The sequence below is a fragment of the Typopeltis vanoorti genome, chromosome 13, assembly GCF_054136105.1.
Source record: "Typopeltis vanoorti isolate ZY-2024b chromosome 13, IOZ_Tvanoo_1.0, whole genome shotgun sequence".
In the NCBI taxonomy this organism is placed as follows: Eukaryota; Metazoa; Arthropoda; class Arachnida; order Uropygi; family Thelyphonidae; genus Typopeltis; species Typopeltis vanoorti.
Window position 1 is genome coordinate 117,144,078 of NC_143561.1, and position 17,984 is coordinate 117,162,061.

A 17,984-nucleotide genomic window follows, 5' to 3' on the forward strand; every position below is an offset into this window, starting at 1 on the left:
TATTCTCTTTTCTCTCCCCTCCCCCCCTCCTTCAGGAAAGAGTGGTGAAGAAGTTTGTGTAGTTGCCAAATATGATTATACTGCTCAAGGAAGTCAAGAACTTGATATTCGCAAAAATGAGAGGTTAGTACTTCTTGATGATAGCAAACACTGGTGGAAAGTTCAGAATTCCAAAAGCCAGTCTGGGTTTGTTCCTTCTAATTATGTGAAACGTGAAAAACCTTCAATATTTGACAGCATTCGTAGAAGAGTGAAAAAGAAGAGTGAAGCTAAAATGTCTCCTACAGCATCTCCTGTAACAACTAAAGAAGTTGATATCAATGTGAATTCACCTAATAATACATCTTCAAAAAATCAGACTTATTCAAGTTCTTCAGCTGTTGTAAAATATAATTATGATGCTCAACAGTCAGATGAAGTTTCACTGATTAAAGGAACCCGTGTTTTAGTAATGGAAAAGTCAAGTGATGGATGGTGGAAAGGAGAATATAGTGGATCTGTAGGTTGGTTTCCTTCTAACTATGTTCAAGAAGAATTAGATGACGTTAATGAAGGAAGTCATAATTATACACCAGCAGGCTCTGCTAGTAATACCTTGCAGAGTAGTCATTGCTTAGATATTGTGGTTGCATTGTACTCTTTTACATCACAAAATGAAGAGGAACTTAGTTTTCAAAAGGGAGAGAATTTAGAAGTAATTGATAAACCTTCTAATGATCCAGATTGGTGGAAAGCTCGAAATCAGATGGGGGAAGTAGGACTGGTTCCCAAAAACTATGTACAGATAATTCCACAGGGAACAAGTATAGGGTCATTAGGTGGCTCGGATTCATTGCCTAATAAAGTTTTTCCAATCTCAAGTAGTGCTGATGGACTTGGGCCTGATTTAACAAGTACTCAGAAGGAGCTTGCAAGCTTATCACTAGGTGCTAGTGGTGGTTCTCCATTAGTGCATTCTAAAAACAAGAGCAGCCAGAATACTAATATTATTAGGCCTGACTTAAGTGATAAACCTTGGTACTATGGCAATATTACTCGTAGTCAGTGTGATCAGATGCTCAATGAATATGCAGAGGATGGTGACTTTGTTGTAAGAGACAGTGAAACAAATGTAAGTGCTTTATTATTAAAATATGATCTTCTTAATATAGCAGGGTTTTTTTTTTCATCGCCATATTGAACTCTAGGAATTTTTAGTTGTCTTTATTGAAATGTTTTTTTTTTCCCTCATTAATCATTAGTGGAAAGGAAAATTTAACATATTTAGTCTGCATCTCTTTGTTTGGAGATATTATCTGAGATCTCAACGGAGTCAAGGACTCATTGAGGGAGGTTATATATCACCCAAACCAGCTGTCGCACTCGCTAATTCAACAGGCAAACTATTCCATTCACTTACTGCTCTGTGAGAGAAACATCTAGCTCTTACCCCTTAACTGCGAACAAACTTCCATGGATGCCCCTGTGTTCTCTCCTCACCTTTCATATAACAAAATATTTCATCAGAAAATATCTTATAACACATCCAGAAATTTATAGATCTCTATCATATCACTCCTCATTCTCTTATTAACCAGTCTGTAGTCGATATATATGCAATCCATAATCCCAATATAATCTTTGTAACTCTTCATTGCACCCTTTCAACAGCTGATTTATCTCCTTGGTATCCAGGAGACCAAATCTGTGCACAGTAGTCTAGGTGCAGTCTTATCAGAGCCTTGTAAAGAAGCAAAATGACTTCCTTATCCTTACATGTCAAGGTTTGCCTCAACGTTGCACTTATCCAAGTTGTATTTGCTATTTTTGCTATGTGACTTTTGAACTTAATTCCTATCCGCCATCACACCAAGATCCCAGCCTCATCAGTTTCTTGCAGCCAAATCTCAGTAATATAATATGCCATTGAAAATCTCATCATACCAAACTGCATAACATTGCACTCTTACTAACATTGAACTGATAGCTATTTTAATTTGTCCAAATTTCCAGCCTATTCAAATCATTCTATAAATGCTGAGTATCAGTAACATCTTGTCCTACCTATCTTTGCATCATCAGCAAACAATTGGGCATCTTCTGTTAGATCCTTCCTAATGTCATTAATGTGTAGATTGAACAACAATCATCTAAGTACTTAACCCTGGCATACACCACTGGTATACCTTAAATCTGGCAGATTCACGCCAACCATATTCACTTGTTGATATATGTCACACATCCACTTATCCAAGTCAATAAGTTATATTCCAAACCCATATTCTCTAGTTTATGCAGTTACCTTTCATGTGTTATCCTGTCAAATGCTTTAGCAAAATCCAACATTATCATAGTGCATCCATTCCCTTTATCCAACTCGGTTGTAACATTATGAAATACAAGGCGGCCCATAAGTCACAAAGGCATTTGAACATTTGATAACTTTATTTATTATTATTTTTTTTTTATAATGAAATACAGACTCTGGAGATTTTTTTATTAGTTATGAAAAACCACATCACTTAAATACCTTCCATTTCAACTTCACAAAGATAGGCCATTTCTATAACATATTCCATAACAGCTGATGAACTTTGCAAAGATGTTTGAATAGGATTTGCACTGACCTGTTTGGTAAATTGGAGCAAATAAGATAGACATGAAGTAGTGGTGGCATTGATGACAACCTGCTAATGGACATAGAGTAATATCCTATCAATCCTATCAGTGGTCCTAACAGGCACTTAAGTGGCCACAAGCTTTCAGTTCTTGGACTTCGCAACCATAACTAGATAAGGTGGTTAGCCCTATGCCTCCTGGTGTCCTATGTCTGTTGATGCATGTGTTCATGAGCCGGTTTGTCTGTTCTGGGGGACGAAGAACCCAAGTTTGACTAACTCACCTTTCATCAAAAGAGACCAGATAAAGATTCCTCACATCGCTGACAGGAATCGAAACCAGGTCTTTCTGACCAAAGGTCTTTATCTATACCGACTGAGCTATGGTGGCTCTATATAGAGTAATATAGTGGAGTTAAATCAAAGAGAAGACAGGTGACCAGAAGTATCCCACAAGGTTCTGTACTTAGAACATTACTGTTGAATTTGCATGTTATTGTATTTGTACATTATTATTAGCACTGCTTACATTCAAACTGTTCACTTAGCAAATGCAATTTCTTTTTCTTTCTTTTTTTTTTTTTTTTTAACTTGGTACTTTAACTTTTTGTTTATAATAATTTCACACTCAGGTGATTGTTTACCCTATAGTACATAAGCACTATGGATGAGCAGAACATTGAGGAAGAACTGAAGTAGATGAAATGAACAACCACAAGAAGAAAAATCTGTTCTCCATACTGATTTCTTTAGTGCTTTCAGCAGTATATAGTTGAACAATATTTTTCAGTTAATATTAAAAGTAATAAAAAAAATTGCTTTTAACAGTAGTATCATTCATTTCCAACTCCCAGTTACCATTTTCACCCAGTGTGACATCAGTTGATCTCTTATATCCTAGAGAGGGTGCTACTGGCATCCAGAGTAACCCTTCTGTTTCTACATTATGATATATCACTATCACTGTACCCACAGAGGATTCACCATCCTCTTGGGAAACCATATCTTAAGCCCCACTCAACACTAACATAGGACTTCTTATTATAGTATGTTACATCTGTTTACAACCTGGGGTAGATACAACCCAGGATGACCCTGATCTCATATTAGTATTATTTCCAAGCTTCCATGAAGTCAAAAGACTCATCATGGAAGGCAGAATGCTCAAATGCCACAATAACTATCATGCCTTACCTTGAATTTATTCAGTATTGGAGCACTTGCCACCCACTCTGGCAAATGCATTCCATTCATTCACCACTTGGCAAGCAAAAAATTCTCTTACTCACATGACCTTTGTACAGTTTCTAGGGATAACTTATTCTCACATTATCCATTACTCTAAGCAATAATTCCCCTATTTGAGAGGAGCCTATTTGATAGGCTCCTCTCACAAACTTATACATCTCCATCATATAACCCTCCTCCTCTTCCTATATGTCAAGCTCCGAATACAACATTTTCTTCATCTCTCCTCATACTCAATATTCCATAGTCCTGAGACAGCTTTAGTTATTTGTCTCTGAACTCTGTTTCCTTATTTGTCAATTTAACTAGGTGACCAGATCTGTTCACAGAAATCCAAATGAGGCTTAATTAGCGCCTTATATAGTGACATGTACATATAAGAAAGTGGAATCACTTCCATATCTGTACGTGCAATTTTCTGGGTAACCCTTACAACTTTTTTGATGTGTCCTCTTAATGGAGTGGATATAGAACTGAATTTTCCCTACCATGATCCTCAGACACATAACTTTATACTTAGCAACATTAAAATGATTCCTCCATTCTTTAGCCCAAAGCACCAACTTACTCAATTCCTCTTGTAACAACAACACTCAGAACTTCCTGACATTGCTCTTCTTAATTTAGCATCATCAACAAACAGCTGAATATAGTTCGACATTACAGGTTTGGATTCTCTCTTAATTCAGTATCTACTGTCTTTCCTTCCTTCCTTCTTTCCACTCTTCTGGGGCTGTTTTTGTTGTCACACTGGTTGACAACCTCTTCAAGGGCACTGTCAGCTTTTTTTTTCTCCACAATATACATGGTGATATTCTATCCAGTCTCAACATCAACATTACTTAATATTCTGAACAATTCCCTTTCTTAAACTGTCAGACTTCTGTCCTTGGTGTTGTCATTTAGCACTACTCCCCCCCTCTCCCCACATGAAATATCGTATCATTAAACATTTCCAATATATCTTAAGCAGATGTGACCCATATTCCATCTCTAAACACTAAAGTTCAGTCTTCCATATTCACCCTTTCTTCTACTAGAATCATAACTAAAATTTTCTAGGGGTTTTGCTTCAGTCACTCCTTTATATATCTCCTTCATGTTCTCTATATTGCTGGGAAATTAAAAACTCGTAGTAATATAATGCATAAACTTGCTGGTACTTCTTGGAGTGCTGATTCCAACACACTGTGTGCTACTGCACTGTCTTTGGTCTATTCCACAGCAGAGTATATTGTGCTCCTGTGTGGCTGAACAGTGCACACGCTTCTTTGGTCGATGTCCAGCTGAATCAAACTATGAGGATAATCTCTGGAGCTTTAAGATCTACTCCTGGCTAGTGGCTCCCAACTCTCAGTAATATAGCCCCTCCCTCACTCTGCAGGACCCAAGCCTTAAGAAAACTATGGACAAAAATAATTGGAAACAGTTCCTTGCCTATTCACCAAGACATTTCCTTCCATACTTCACAAAGACTGAAATCCAGGCACCCTGCCTGGAGGAGTGCAATACAAATAAATGACCAGAACTTCGACCTATGCGAGTCATGGGGAGAGTATTGGTTTCAACATACCTCCAATCTTCAAATACCCATCTCAAATCCGACATCTCGTCTGGAGGGCTTCAGATCAGAACAGGACATAGGAGATGTAAGCATCTCTTGCATAAATGGAACTGGTCCGATACTCCAAACTGTGAATGCAGAAGAGGGATCCAGACTATCAATCACATTGTGCTTGAGTGCCCTATCTAGTCATTCTCGGTTTCTAAAGAGGACTTTTTTTAAACTGACCCCAGAATCCCTGGAGTGGATCTGAGATTTAAGGATTAAGCTCTGACTCCTGATTCTTAATTTTGATGTTTAATCATTTCAACCTAGTGTACCCCTTTTAATATGATTTTTCAATTGTTTTTATGCTGTTTTATGTAATTTGTATGTTTTATTCTGAGGCCTGTACATCATACGCTAAATAAATAAAATGTTCTTTATATCTCCTTCATAGCATCCTCTTTCTGGAAGCCTTTGCATAATTCCATGATTCATTCTCAACCCACTTTATTTATCCTCCCAATTTTAGGAATATAGTCTGCCATTGCAATAAGTAACTTATTTGGGGATCAAATCCCAGGCACTACCATTTCTCTCCTTTTCAACTGATCAACCCACTCCACATCACCAATCTGTTTCCATAATTTATCATAATCTGTCTCTTGCTCTGTAATTCCTCACATCTCTTTTGTTCCATGAAGCTTGTACTTGCCTAGCACTCCTCACATCAAAATCACATGATCATGCTTGCATAAAGTTTACTATAAACACTCGTTAGGGGGACTCTCCCGTAATTCTCACACTGTTTTATTTCCCTTTTTTTAAATCGATTCTAAAAATTCCAATCATCTGAAATTTGTCCTTCTGGCCAGGCCTTCTAAAATATGCAGTTAGCCACTGTAAAACTTTTATACCTCCATATTTTATTTCTGCTCAAATATGATCTACTTCAGCTGATTCCCTACATTTCAGGTTTTTGATGGGTTTTTCTTCTACTGATATGTACTCCTGATTACCTTATTCTTGAATGCTTACCATTTGGCAATCACTGATTGTTTCATTTAGCACTCTTTCAAATGGTTGAAAGTGGTTGATCAGTGTGCAGTAGTAAAAAAAAAAAAATATATATATATATATATATATATGAGGACTTTTTGTGTGTGTATCATTACTAATAGTGGTTTTTAAGTTTGTGCTATTTAGTTCTGCTGTCTTTTTTTTGTTGTTGTTGTTGTTGTTGTTGTTTGATTGACTGGATTGTTTGTACAAATTTGTCTATTTTATATATGTTTATAACCATCATGGTGGTCATCAGGTCTAACACATAATCGCCAAGCCTGCCACTATTTAAAAAGTACATATTATTCGTAGCACAGTCAAAGATTTCATAGCATGTGGCATGTACATATCCCATAGGTTAAAATTGTCGCAGCTGAGGAATGAAGAACAGAAATGTGTATGTGTGCATTAAATGTAATTAATTGGAAGCACTACGTGATGTGTTCCATTTATGGGCTTCAGCAGCAGCAGAGATAATGCTTTGGAAATTGGTGAATTCTGATTTTTTAGATACAGGTGTTATGTTTGAAGGTGAAGAGACTGTGAAAGATGTGTCTATGGATTTAGCGATTGCAGTGTTGCAGCGGGAGATGTTTTGTCTGATGGTCATGATTGTGCCAGTTAATGTCAATTTTTAGACATACAGATTCACATGAATAAAGAATAATAGTTTTATTATTGTAAATGTTTTGGCCAGCAACTAATAGGCCATCATCAGTGTATCAGCATAATCACAAGGTGAAGGTAGAACAAAGAATGTTAATCCGTTTTACAGAACTGAGCCACATTCTGCAGTGCCACCATATAAGTGGCTACAAACTAAAATGAGATTGCAGTTAAAACTAAAATTTAAATAATTAATTTTGAAATACAATAAAGTAACAGAAGTTGGTCAAATAAAATGATTTGCATGATACAGCATTATATATTTTAAAAGGGGGGGGGGAGAACAGAATCACTGATGTAAAAGGTAAGTATTGGATCACTGGGTATTGTTGTCAGTGTCCACTCCATACTATCCAAATCTAAATTTTTCAGGTTTATTGTTGATATAAGATTGGTGTTTCTGTAGTCATTTTTAAGTGAGTGTCCTATTTATCCAAAATAAGAGTGGTAGCAATCACAATGAACCTGGTAAACTAGGGAGGGAGAGAGGGGAGTTGTTTATCTTTTGTGGATGGTAACCAGCAGTAGAATGTAGAGACTAAACTGTATCTTTTCAGGATCTTTGCAATTGCCTCTGAGATGCCCATGATGTATGAGATAGGGATTCACCATACAGGTTCAGGGTTTTCCAAGCAGTGGTGAGCTATAATGGGCTTGCGTGAGCCCTTTGTTAAATTTTTCTCAAATTTGCGAGCCCCTTGTTCTTCTTGTTTAATAATCTTGTAGAACTAGAAAATACCACCGTGGAATGTATACATGCTACTATAATTCCTACTTTAAATTTATGTGGATTTTCTGATAACTATTTAAAAAGTCATCTCATTGCATTTTGTTCTGATGGAGCTAGTGTAATGTTAGGAAACAAATCAGGTGTTGCAATCAAACTTCTACAAAGATTTCCCAACATTGTGATTTGGCATTGCGCTCATCATTTACACTTAGCATTAGATGATTAGATAAAAAACATTAAAAAAATATATCATTTTGAAATATTTATGGATAAATTATATGCTTTTTATCATCAATCACCAAAAAATCAACGAGAATTAAATACGATTGCAAAAGACCTTGGTATCGAAATTTTAAAGATCTGTCGTGTGTTTGGACCACAATGGGCAGCTTGTAGTTTACAAACGGTTCTTGCTGTGTGGAGAAATTAAGCATTTTGCATTGAACGATAAATATAAGGGCTTTTTAAACCGACTTTTCAATTTGGAATTTTTAAAAGATCTAGCATTAATGATTGATATCCTACAGAAATTATCATATCTGTCAGAAGCTCTACAAAGTCACACAATGGGCTAAGTTAGGGTTTTTTTTTTTTTTTTTTTTTTTTTTTCTCGACGATGCAAACCCTTTGTTAAAATTTCCATAGCTCATCACTGGTTCCAAGGGATAGGATTGTAAGCATCTGTATGGTGTCTATCCAGCTGACTGAGTTCAGTAAATACGATTGTTCTTTTGTTCTTTGTTCTGGCTCCACCTTGTGATTATGCTGATATACTGATGATGGCCTGTTAGTTTCTGGCCAAGATATTTGCAATAATAAAATTATTATTCTTTATATTTGTGAATATGTTTCAGGAGAATGAATGAAGAGATTAAGAGACTAGAGAAGTAAGCCAGTGCAAGGAGAACAAGAGTAAGTATGCAAGAGCAAATGAGCGAGATGGGAAAAGAGTGAAAATTGGAGATTCATTGGCTAGTTGATTGATTTGGAGCTGAAGCAACTCAGGCTACGAGGCCAGTGTATTATGTGTGTTAATTACATCTGTTCTAATGGCCAGTTCGCCTTTTTTTTTACGGGATGGGAAACTGGAGAAAGTCGAGAAAGAATGTAGGAGTGAGGGATAAAGAGATGAGAGGAAGGGGGGGGGAGAGAGAGAGAGAGAGAGATTGGAAGCAAAAAAAATGCCATTGAGTGAAGAATGAATGAAGCTGCTGTTCAGTTTGTCGTGTATATTCGATGATTCAGGGTGTGCAGAGTAGAATTAGAGGAGGGCTTGTTGGGAGGAATGAGAGGGCATGGCAATGAAGTGAGGTGAAAATGTTGAGGAAATGATAGTGATGATTGACATGAATGACCTCAGATGTAGCATGAATCCTGTAGTAAGATATTTGAGATTAATGTCAGGGATAGTGCTGCAGAAATGTGTCAGAGGGAAGATAGGGAATGTTGCCTCACATGCAGAGTGGAGGAGGGCAGTAATAATGAATGAAATGATAGCAAGAGTGGGTAAAAAAAGATAGCTGGAATATGTGGATGAGTGGAGTATATATGAGAACAGAAGAAAGTTAATTGTAAGGCAGGGAAACTAGAATTGCATGAGTGGAACATAGCAGGGATGGCCTTGTTGGATAAGCTGCTTGAGAAATGAGATAGTATATGCTGTGTTGCAGTGCCAGGTGGAATATGTGGGGAGTAATAATAGTTAATAAATACTTGACAATATACTGATTTTTCTGTATATGAATGCCAGGAGTACAAGAATAAAGAGAATGCATTTGTGGCGTAGATTTCACTCATCTCTCTCTCTCTCTCTCTTTCTCTCCAAAGATTGTTGGTATCAGAAATCGAATGGTATAGTATATTTCAGCATGTAGAGAATCACTAATGGCTTTGAGAGTATATGGTGCAAGAAAAAGTTTATAGCACAAGATATTTAATGGAATGTTGCTATAGATAAAGAAATATACATGGTGGTGAGCAGAGAATGTTTAGGCAAATTAGTTTCTCAACTGCATGATCATTATTGGGGGGGGGGGGGTCTATAACAATATAAACTAGACAGAGGAAGCAGCATACGCTAAGGGAACTTAGTTATTGGACCTCTTGAGGGACAGCTGTCTTAGGCAGCATGTTGTGGTCACATGAGGATCAACATTTTAGACTTGAAGCAGTTTTTTCATTCTGTAGCCAGTAGGAGAAAAAATAATTGTAAGTGGATTACCTTGCTGGAATGGGACTAAATTCAAATAACAAAACAGATGGCGTAGTGGAGCTATTTAATGTTCACTTCATCAGAATGTTCCATCCTGGTAAAGCATGCTTTCTTCCTGAAGGAGTGAAGCATTAGAAGTGACTAAAGAGGATGTATTCCAAATACTGAATATGCCAGTATTCAGTGTATTCCAAATACTGAAGATATCAGGAAAACTAGATGAAATTTTGCCACATGTTTTAACAGAATATGCTAGGAATTATCCATGCTATTAATTAATTGATAAATTGTGGATATTTAAGGAAAGTGTGAACTGAATGAGGATTTGATGAGTGCTAATATTTTCATAACTGAAAGTGTTAGTAGCGAGAATGCCACGAGGATGATGAGTACCTGTCTGATTAAAAAAAAATTTAAAAAAAAGGACGGGTGTAAAAGAGCAGAAAAAAAAATGTTAAAAAAAGTTTGAAAAAGGGAATGAGTGATCTGAGAAACTTAACAATTGGTGGTAAGAAAGACAAAAGTGATGCGAATGTAGCAGAAGTTAAAGATAAGGTGGTGATCCACGTTGGCGACTGTGAACAAGCGTGTATGACTCAAGGTTCGAAAATTCGAAAGGATGAATGAGAGAAAAAGTGTGACACAAGGTTCAAAAGATCAGTTGGTTTAGATGTGGCAAGAGATGAAATGGATTCATCAAAATGATGAAAACAAATGATGTTGGTATAAAAGAGGTAACGAAAGACAGGCAATTACGTTGCATGGTGATTCAATTATTAAAGGTGTGCTAGACGAGAGGATGCATAAAGGATGATATGTTTTACTGGAGGTAGAATGAGTAGAGTGATTGAGACATTAGATTGACAAGTAAGTGAGCAAAAGAGTTGGTAGTTGTAATAGATACCAATGACTTGACTTTTCTTTTTTTTTTTTCAGTTATTTTTAATTTACTTTTGTAACACATTACTGCACGCATATTGAGATTCCATTGTAATCATGCACCCTAACTGTATGTTATTCCTAGTATTGTTGAAATAATGTACTGATGATGTCCCAAGATACTTGGGATGAAATATTTACGTATTAAAAGTTATCACTGTGGTTAGTACGTGTGTTTTTTATAATAGCTTGACTGCAAACAAAAAACATGTCAGATTGGATATCAGGAGGTTGTTGAGATGTATAAAAGAGAATAATGTGATAGGAAAGGTAGTAAGCATGTTGCCCAGGTATGACAGTTGTGAGATGAGGCAGAGAGCAATGATTATGAATATGTTAGCAGAAATGTGTGAGAAGAATGGAGTGCAGTTTGTTAATGTGTGAAATGAGTTTGAAGGACAAAGTGAACTGTATAGGTTCACTTCGTCCTTCAACCAAAACTACTCAAATGGACTGCATTTGAGTAGTTTTGGTGTGAGAGTAGCTTGGAGAGACTGCTGCTGGAAGGTAGAGAAGTGAGTGTAGAGAATGAATCTGATCAATTGGTAAGTGATGTGGAAGAATGGGAGAGTAAGATAGGAGAGATTGAAGTGGTTGTGAATGAAGAAGCAAGTGGCATGAGTATAGAGAATAAGAGAACAGGTATGCAAGACAGACAGATGGAAACACAGCGTGAGAAAGGTTGATGCTCCAAAAAGATGTGAATGCATGTATAGACAAAAAGGGAAGGGGATGACCTGAGATCAAGGGAAAAACAGTTGAATTTGAAGAAGGTTCCAAGATGAATAAGGAGAAAAAGAAATGGCTCAAGTTAAGCATGGAGAAGTCGCATCAAATAAGTAGTAATGTTGGAACTAGCTATAGATCCAGGAATAAGCTGTTAAGTTTGTATACAAATATTAGAAGTGTAAGAAACAAGGCAAATGAAATGGTTGTGTTAATTGAGTCTGTTCACCCAAGAATTGTTGGAATAAGTTAGACATGGTTGGATGAAGATGGCATGCTGATAGGAATAGAAATGGAAGGGTATGATGTGTTTCATGAAGATGGAAAGGGTAAAAAGGGAGGAGGAAGTGGCATTAATGATAGAGAAAGAGTTATGTCCATGCAAAGTAGAGATGCAAGAGGGAAATAGTGCCAGTGGCTTTGAGGCAGTGTGGTGTGAGTTAGAGGTGAATAGAATGAAATGCTTGGTTGGATGGTGTTTTATACCTGTTAATATGGATGGTAGTGACTATGAAATGTATAATCAGATTAGCCAAGCAAATAAGAAAAGGGCGATTTTAACTATGGCAATATAGACTGCGATGATAAGATAGTAACTGGAAGTAAAGAAAATTAGTTTTTTGAGTTTTTGAGGAACAACGACCTCAGATAGTATGTAACAGAGGGCCACGAGGATTGGGGGTCTTGGATTTTATCATCTCATCAGAGGATGTAATTATAAATGAGGTGTCACATCATGATCACTCCCACCAGTTGGTGAGAGTGATCATGATGTGATTACCTCATGACAGTGGTGAGATGAGACAGAGAGCAAGGATTATGAATGATATATTAGCAGAAATGTGTGAAATGAGTTTGAAGGACGACGTGAACTGTATAGGAGTGATGGACTGCATTTGAGTAGTTTTGGTGTGAGTCACTTGGAAAGACTGCTGCTGGAAGGTAGAGAAGTGAGTGTAGAGAATGAATCTGATCAAGTGGTAAGATGGTTGCCTGCAGTGTGAGGACCTCTGTAAGAAAGAGGTATATGTGGAACTACATTTGGGGGGGGGGGGGGATTATGAAGAGCTCAGGAGACAACTTGCAGATGTAGCATGGAATGAGGAGTTAGCCGGAAAAGAGATCAATGCAGCTTGGGGGATTTTCAAGAATTATCTAGTAGAAGCAATGTCTAAATGTATTCCAAGGGTCAGAAGGTAGGTCTGAAATGGATGAATGAAGAGAGATTAAGCATGCGATACAGAAAAAAAGGTATTATGGTGGCAGCATAAGAGAAATGGTAATAACCAATTCCATGGTTATTACCCCTTCTTACTTGGTTGGTAAGGGTAGCAAAAGTGAAGTTAATGAGCAGTTCATAAAGGTCTTTCATTCTTGTGAATGTGACATCATGGAGAGATTGAGAGCAGTATTTGATGGGAGGAGAAACTGACTGTAAGTGAGCAAGAGGTGTATGGGGAATTGAGCAAACTTGATATTAATAAGGCTGTGGGACTTGATAATATATCACCACATATTCTGAAGGAATGTGCCAGGTAGTTGACATCTTCCTTGACATATTTTTTTAATATGAGTCTTGCACTGGGTCGAGTTCCAAAGGAGTGGAAGGAAGGCAAGACTGTGCCACTTCATAAGGGAGGTGATAGAACTCAGGCATCAAATTATAGGCCTATCTGTGTGTCAGGCGTTGCAGTTAAGTTGTTGGAGAAACTGGTGAGAACTAGGATCCAGAAGTGGGTTGACAACAATGGAATTATCTTTGATGCACAGCATGGATTTGTTAAAGGGAGGTCATGTTTTAGTAATCTACTTATAAGGTGACAGCTTTCTTGGACAGATGAGAGAGATACACAGCAGTATAATCAGATTTCGCAAAGGCTTTTGATAGATTACTGCATGATAAAATTGGGTCAAACTAGAGTGGATACGGTTGGATGTTAAATTAGTGCATTGGATTGGAGACTGGTTATCTGATAGGCATCAGCAAGTTGTGTATGGGGAGCAATATCCAGGAAGAGGAAAGTCACTAGTGGTGTGCCTCAGGAATCTGTTTTAGGACCATTGCTGTTTAACTTGTATGTTAATGATATTGGCAAAGATTTGGATGGGGATATTCAGTTGTTTGCAGATGATACAAAGTTGGGACAAACTATGAAGAGTAGAGATGTTGTGGTCTTACAAGCAGACTTGAATAAATTGAGTAAACGGGCACGGAAATGGGGATGTGATTCAATGTTGCAAAATGTAAGGTTTTAGAATTTGGAAACAAAGATGGGATGTTGATTTATGCTTGGTGGAAATATATTGTTGGAGGTGGAGAAAATAAGAGATCTTGGGGTGATAGTGGATAAGGATTTGAAATTTAGGGGACACATTGCTAAAATTGTGAAGACAACACAAAGAATTCTGGGAATGATGTAGAGGACACTGACTTGTAGAAGTAAGGAGGTTCTTGTTCCATTTTATAAGGGTCTGATTAGGCCACACATGGACTTCTGTGCACAGATTTGTCACCTGGTTTTTCAAAAGGATGAAGATATGTTGGAAAGGGTCCAGAGGCGACTTACTGAGGTACTTTCTGATCTATCGATTGTCGAACATGAAGAAAGGTTGAGAAGATGCAATTTACAGAGGCTAGTGGATAGGAGGAAGAGGGGTGATATGATAGAGACCTACAAGTTAGTAAAGGTTGTTATAGGATCAATGTTGGAGAGGTTTTACAGCAAGTAGTGGGAGATTAGGAGATAACCAAAGGTTAATCTCTGGAAGCTCTATAAGGAGGGTGTGAGCAGCGGAGTGAGAAGCAGGTTTTTTGCATGCAGAGTTGTGAGTGATTGGAATGCCTTGTCTGAGTGTGGTGTCTGCAGAGAATTTGAGTGTGTTTAAGGCATGGTATGATGAGCTGTGTGTATGACAAAAGGACCTCCTAGATAAGCCTTTGACTCCAATGGGGTCTTGGGATAATAATATTAACCAAGCTGTTTATCGAAAGTCTTGCAACAAGTAAATTTCTTCTTGAAGAGCAGAAGGATAAGATAGTGCCATTGCATAAGGGTGGTGGTGGAATGCAGACATCAAACTAGAGGCCAATTTGTATTTCTTCTATGGTTAAGATTTTGGAAAACTTACTAAGAACTTGTATACAGAATGGGCAGATGAGGGCAAGGTTATGCAGGACAGTATGGATTTGTTAAGGGGCTCTCTCTCTTTTAACAATCTGGCTGCCTTTTACAGTAGAGTAACAAGAACAGTGGATGAGAGTAAGGCATATATTGCCTTTTTTTTGATTGTTCAAAGAAGTTTGACAAGTTGATTTTAAATTGTAACATATGAGTTTGGATATTGTGTCAGTGAATTGGATGGATTGAGGTTAACTGGCTTTCTTATAGATGTGTCAGAGAGTTGTGTATAGGGAGTGATATCAAGAAGTAGGAAGCTTTCTGGTATCAAAGTTGTATATGGGGGGGGGGGGGTTGTTAGAAGATAGTTACAAGTGTAGTTCCACAGGGTTCAGTACTGGAACCATTACTATTCAATCATTTTGTGTATGCTACTGGATTACAAGGAGATATTCAGTTGTTTGCAAATGATGTGAAGCTTCTGAGTGGTTTAGTGATGTTGCTGATGGTGAAGATATCTAGCAAGGACCAACTTTTTCTTTGTCAGCTGCTTTCTCTAATGATTCAAACTTACTCCACTTTTTTCTTAGTAAAATTGTTTGTGCCAATAAGTCTCATTGTCTAGTTTCCCATTCTGATATTTGCTCACATCACTCTACTTGATCTTGTCTCTTTGTTTCACTAACAACTATTATGTTGATCTGATACTTATTCTGTTTATCTTTTAGCTCCATTTATTTTTCATTGATGCTTATGTTGATGGTGGCACTCGAACTCTGCTGATGAGTTTCTTCTGGTAGCTTTTTTGCTGTTTGCCCTGGTTCCCTTATGACAACAATGGGCCTTGTTTAAACATACAATGCCCCAGTTGGCGTGAAATTTTATAATATTGTATCATTCTGTGTTGGTTTAAGCCAGTAAGAATACATTTAGTTGGCTAAACCCCATATTGGTGACCCATCCTTTTTCATCCTGGTAAATACCTACTAACAGGTGCACCATGAGAAAGGTGAGGCTTAGACATTAGGTCAGAAGCCCTGATCAGTTCTCAACATTTCTTAAAAGGCTATGTAAAAGTGGAGTTCTTCTCCTAGTTGTTCAGCTTTGTCCCTTAAGCCAGTGGTCTCAAACTAAAATTGCATGCGGGCTGAATGCATGATGTGAAAGCAGCTGACTGGCCGGAATTTTTTTTTTAAACAAAATGAGAGTGAATATGTATATATATTGAACCGTACTTACCTCTAATGTATGGATACCACCCCTTTATAATTATGAAACCCATTTATAACCTTTATAACTTGAGAATAAATAATGACAACCTATTCTCTTTCTTTTATTTATTAAATTTTTCTTCGACACATACAGAAAAAATACATATGTTTGTATGTAAATAATTATAAACTAATTTTTTTCTTACTGCAACTTGATACTTGATGGCGTTTCGATTCTGATGAAGTTTGTAGCCTTGGAGAAAAATTACTAGAAACTATCTTCATCACGGATTGTAGATGCTCATCGGTCAATCGGGTTCTTTTCTTAGACTTATTAATTTTCATCTGCGAAAAAACTGTTCGCATATAAATGTACCCCCAAATAAAGCGATTATTCTTATTGTAAAAATTCGTAACTGAAGGTATTTATCTTTTGACAAGTACGAATAAAAGTTAATCAAATCTGTATCTTGAAATCTTTGAATAAAATTTATATCACACTGTAAATTAATTAGCTCCATTTGTAGATTTTCTGGTGCATTATTCATTCGTTTTAAATGGTAATGAAATTAATGTAAAATCGGACTTCAAATCATTAAAATCTTTCTTCAAATTCTTGTCGTAATAATGGTATTTTTCTTGCATATTCTTGAGATTTTTCATTTGAAATAATAGGGCAGGATTTAAGATGTAGGAAACGTACGAAATTTTTTGATTCCATTTGTGTCTCCCATAATTGCAATTTAACTTTAAAAGCTTTAATACAAGCATACATGTCAGTGATAATAATAGATTTAGTTTAATCCTTTATCCCAGTGAGAGCAAACAAAGTTTGCACCTGAAAATATCTTCAGGACTAAATATAGTGTTGTACTATCTTATCCAGTAAGTAGTGCAACACCAAGGCAACTCGTGGCAAAGGTGGAGCAAGCTACCAGGCACTTCTAACCCAGTATCTCCCATAATGCAAAACACATTTCCTATGTGGATATGTATACTGTTATGCATTAAAGGGATTGGCCATCTACCTGGCCTATTGGCCAGCTACTGCTTCTGCCTGGTATCTCCAGCTCTGGGCCTGGCTCCCACTGAAGAGACCTCAATAAAGGTCGAAACTAGTCTGGGTAGATGGCCAATCCCTTTAATGCATAACAGTATACATATCCACATAGGAAATGTGTTTTGCATTATGGGAGATACTGGGTTAGAAGTGCCTGGTAGCTTGCTCCACCTTTGCCACGAGTTGCCTTGGTGTTGCACTACTTACTGGATAAGATAGTACAACACTATATTTAGTCCTGAAGATATTTTCAGGTGCAAACTTTGTTTGCTCTCACTGGGATAAAGGATTAAACTAAATCTATTATAGTCTAACCTAGTGATAAATAAATTTTCAACATCTTTCTCTAAATCCAGAGTAATTTTTAAAAAAGGTGATAAACCTTTTGGCAACTCCCATAGGCACAGATGACTTGCTACTGCTTCTGCCTGGTATCTCCAGCTCTGGGCCTGGCTCCCACTGAAGAGACCTCAATAAAGGTCGAAACTAGTCTGGGTAGATGGCCAATCCCTTTAATGCATAACAGTATACATATCCACATAGGAAATGTGTTTTGCATTATGGGAGATACTGGGTTAGAAGTGCCTGGTAGCTTGCTCCACCTTTGCCACGAGTTGCCTTTGTGTTGCACTACTTACTGGATAAGATAGTACAACACTATATTTAGTCCTGAAGATATTTTCAGGTGCAAACTTTGTTTGCTCTCACTGGGATAAAGGATTAAACTAAATCTATTATAGTCTAACCTAGTGATAAATAAATTTTCAACATCTTTCTCTAAATCCAGAGTAATTTTTAAAAAAGGTGATAAACCTTTTGGCAACTCCCATAGGCACAGATGACTTGCTACTGCTTCTGCCTGGTATCT

The 17,984-nt window shown here is 37.1% G+C and overlaps 1 protein-coding gene across 1 annotated transcript in view; it reads left to right on the forward strand.

The window, feature by feature from the left end:
- Positions 1 to 17,984, forward strand: part of LOC150100491 (SH2/SH3 adapter protein dreadlocks-like) — a 61,532-nt gene that overhangs the window by 23,123 nt on the left and 20,425 nt on the right. Inside the window, exon 2 of the mRNA XM_090402750.1 lies at positions 36 to 1,111. Within this exon, the coding sequence (XP_090258876.1) occupies positions 36 to 1,111 (1,076 nt within the window). The remainder of the gene's footprint in view (positions 1 to 35; positions 1,112 to 17,984) is intronic.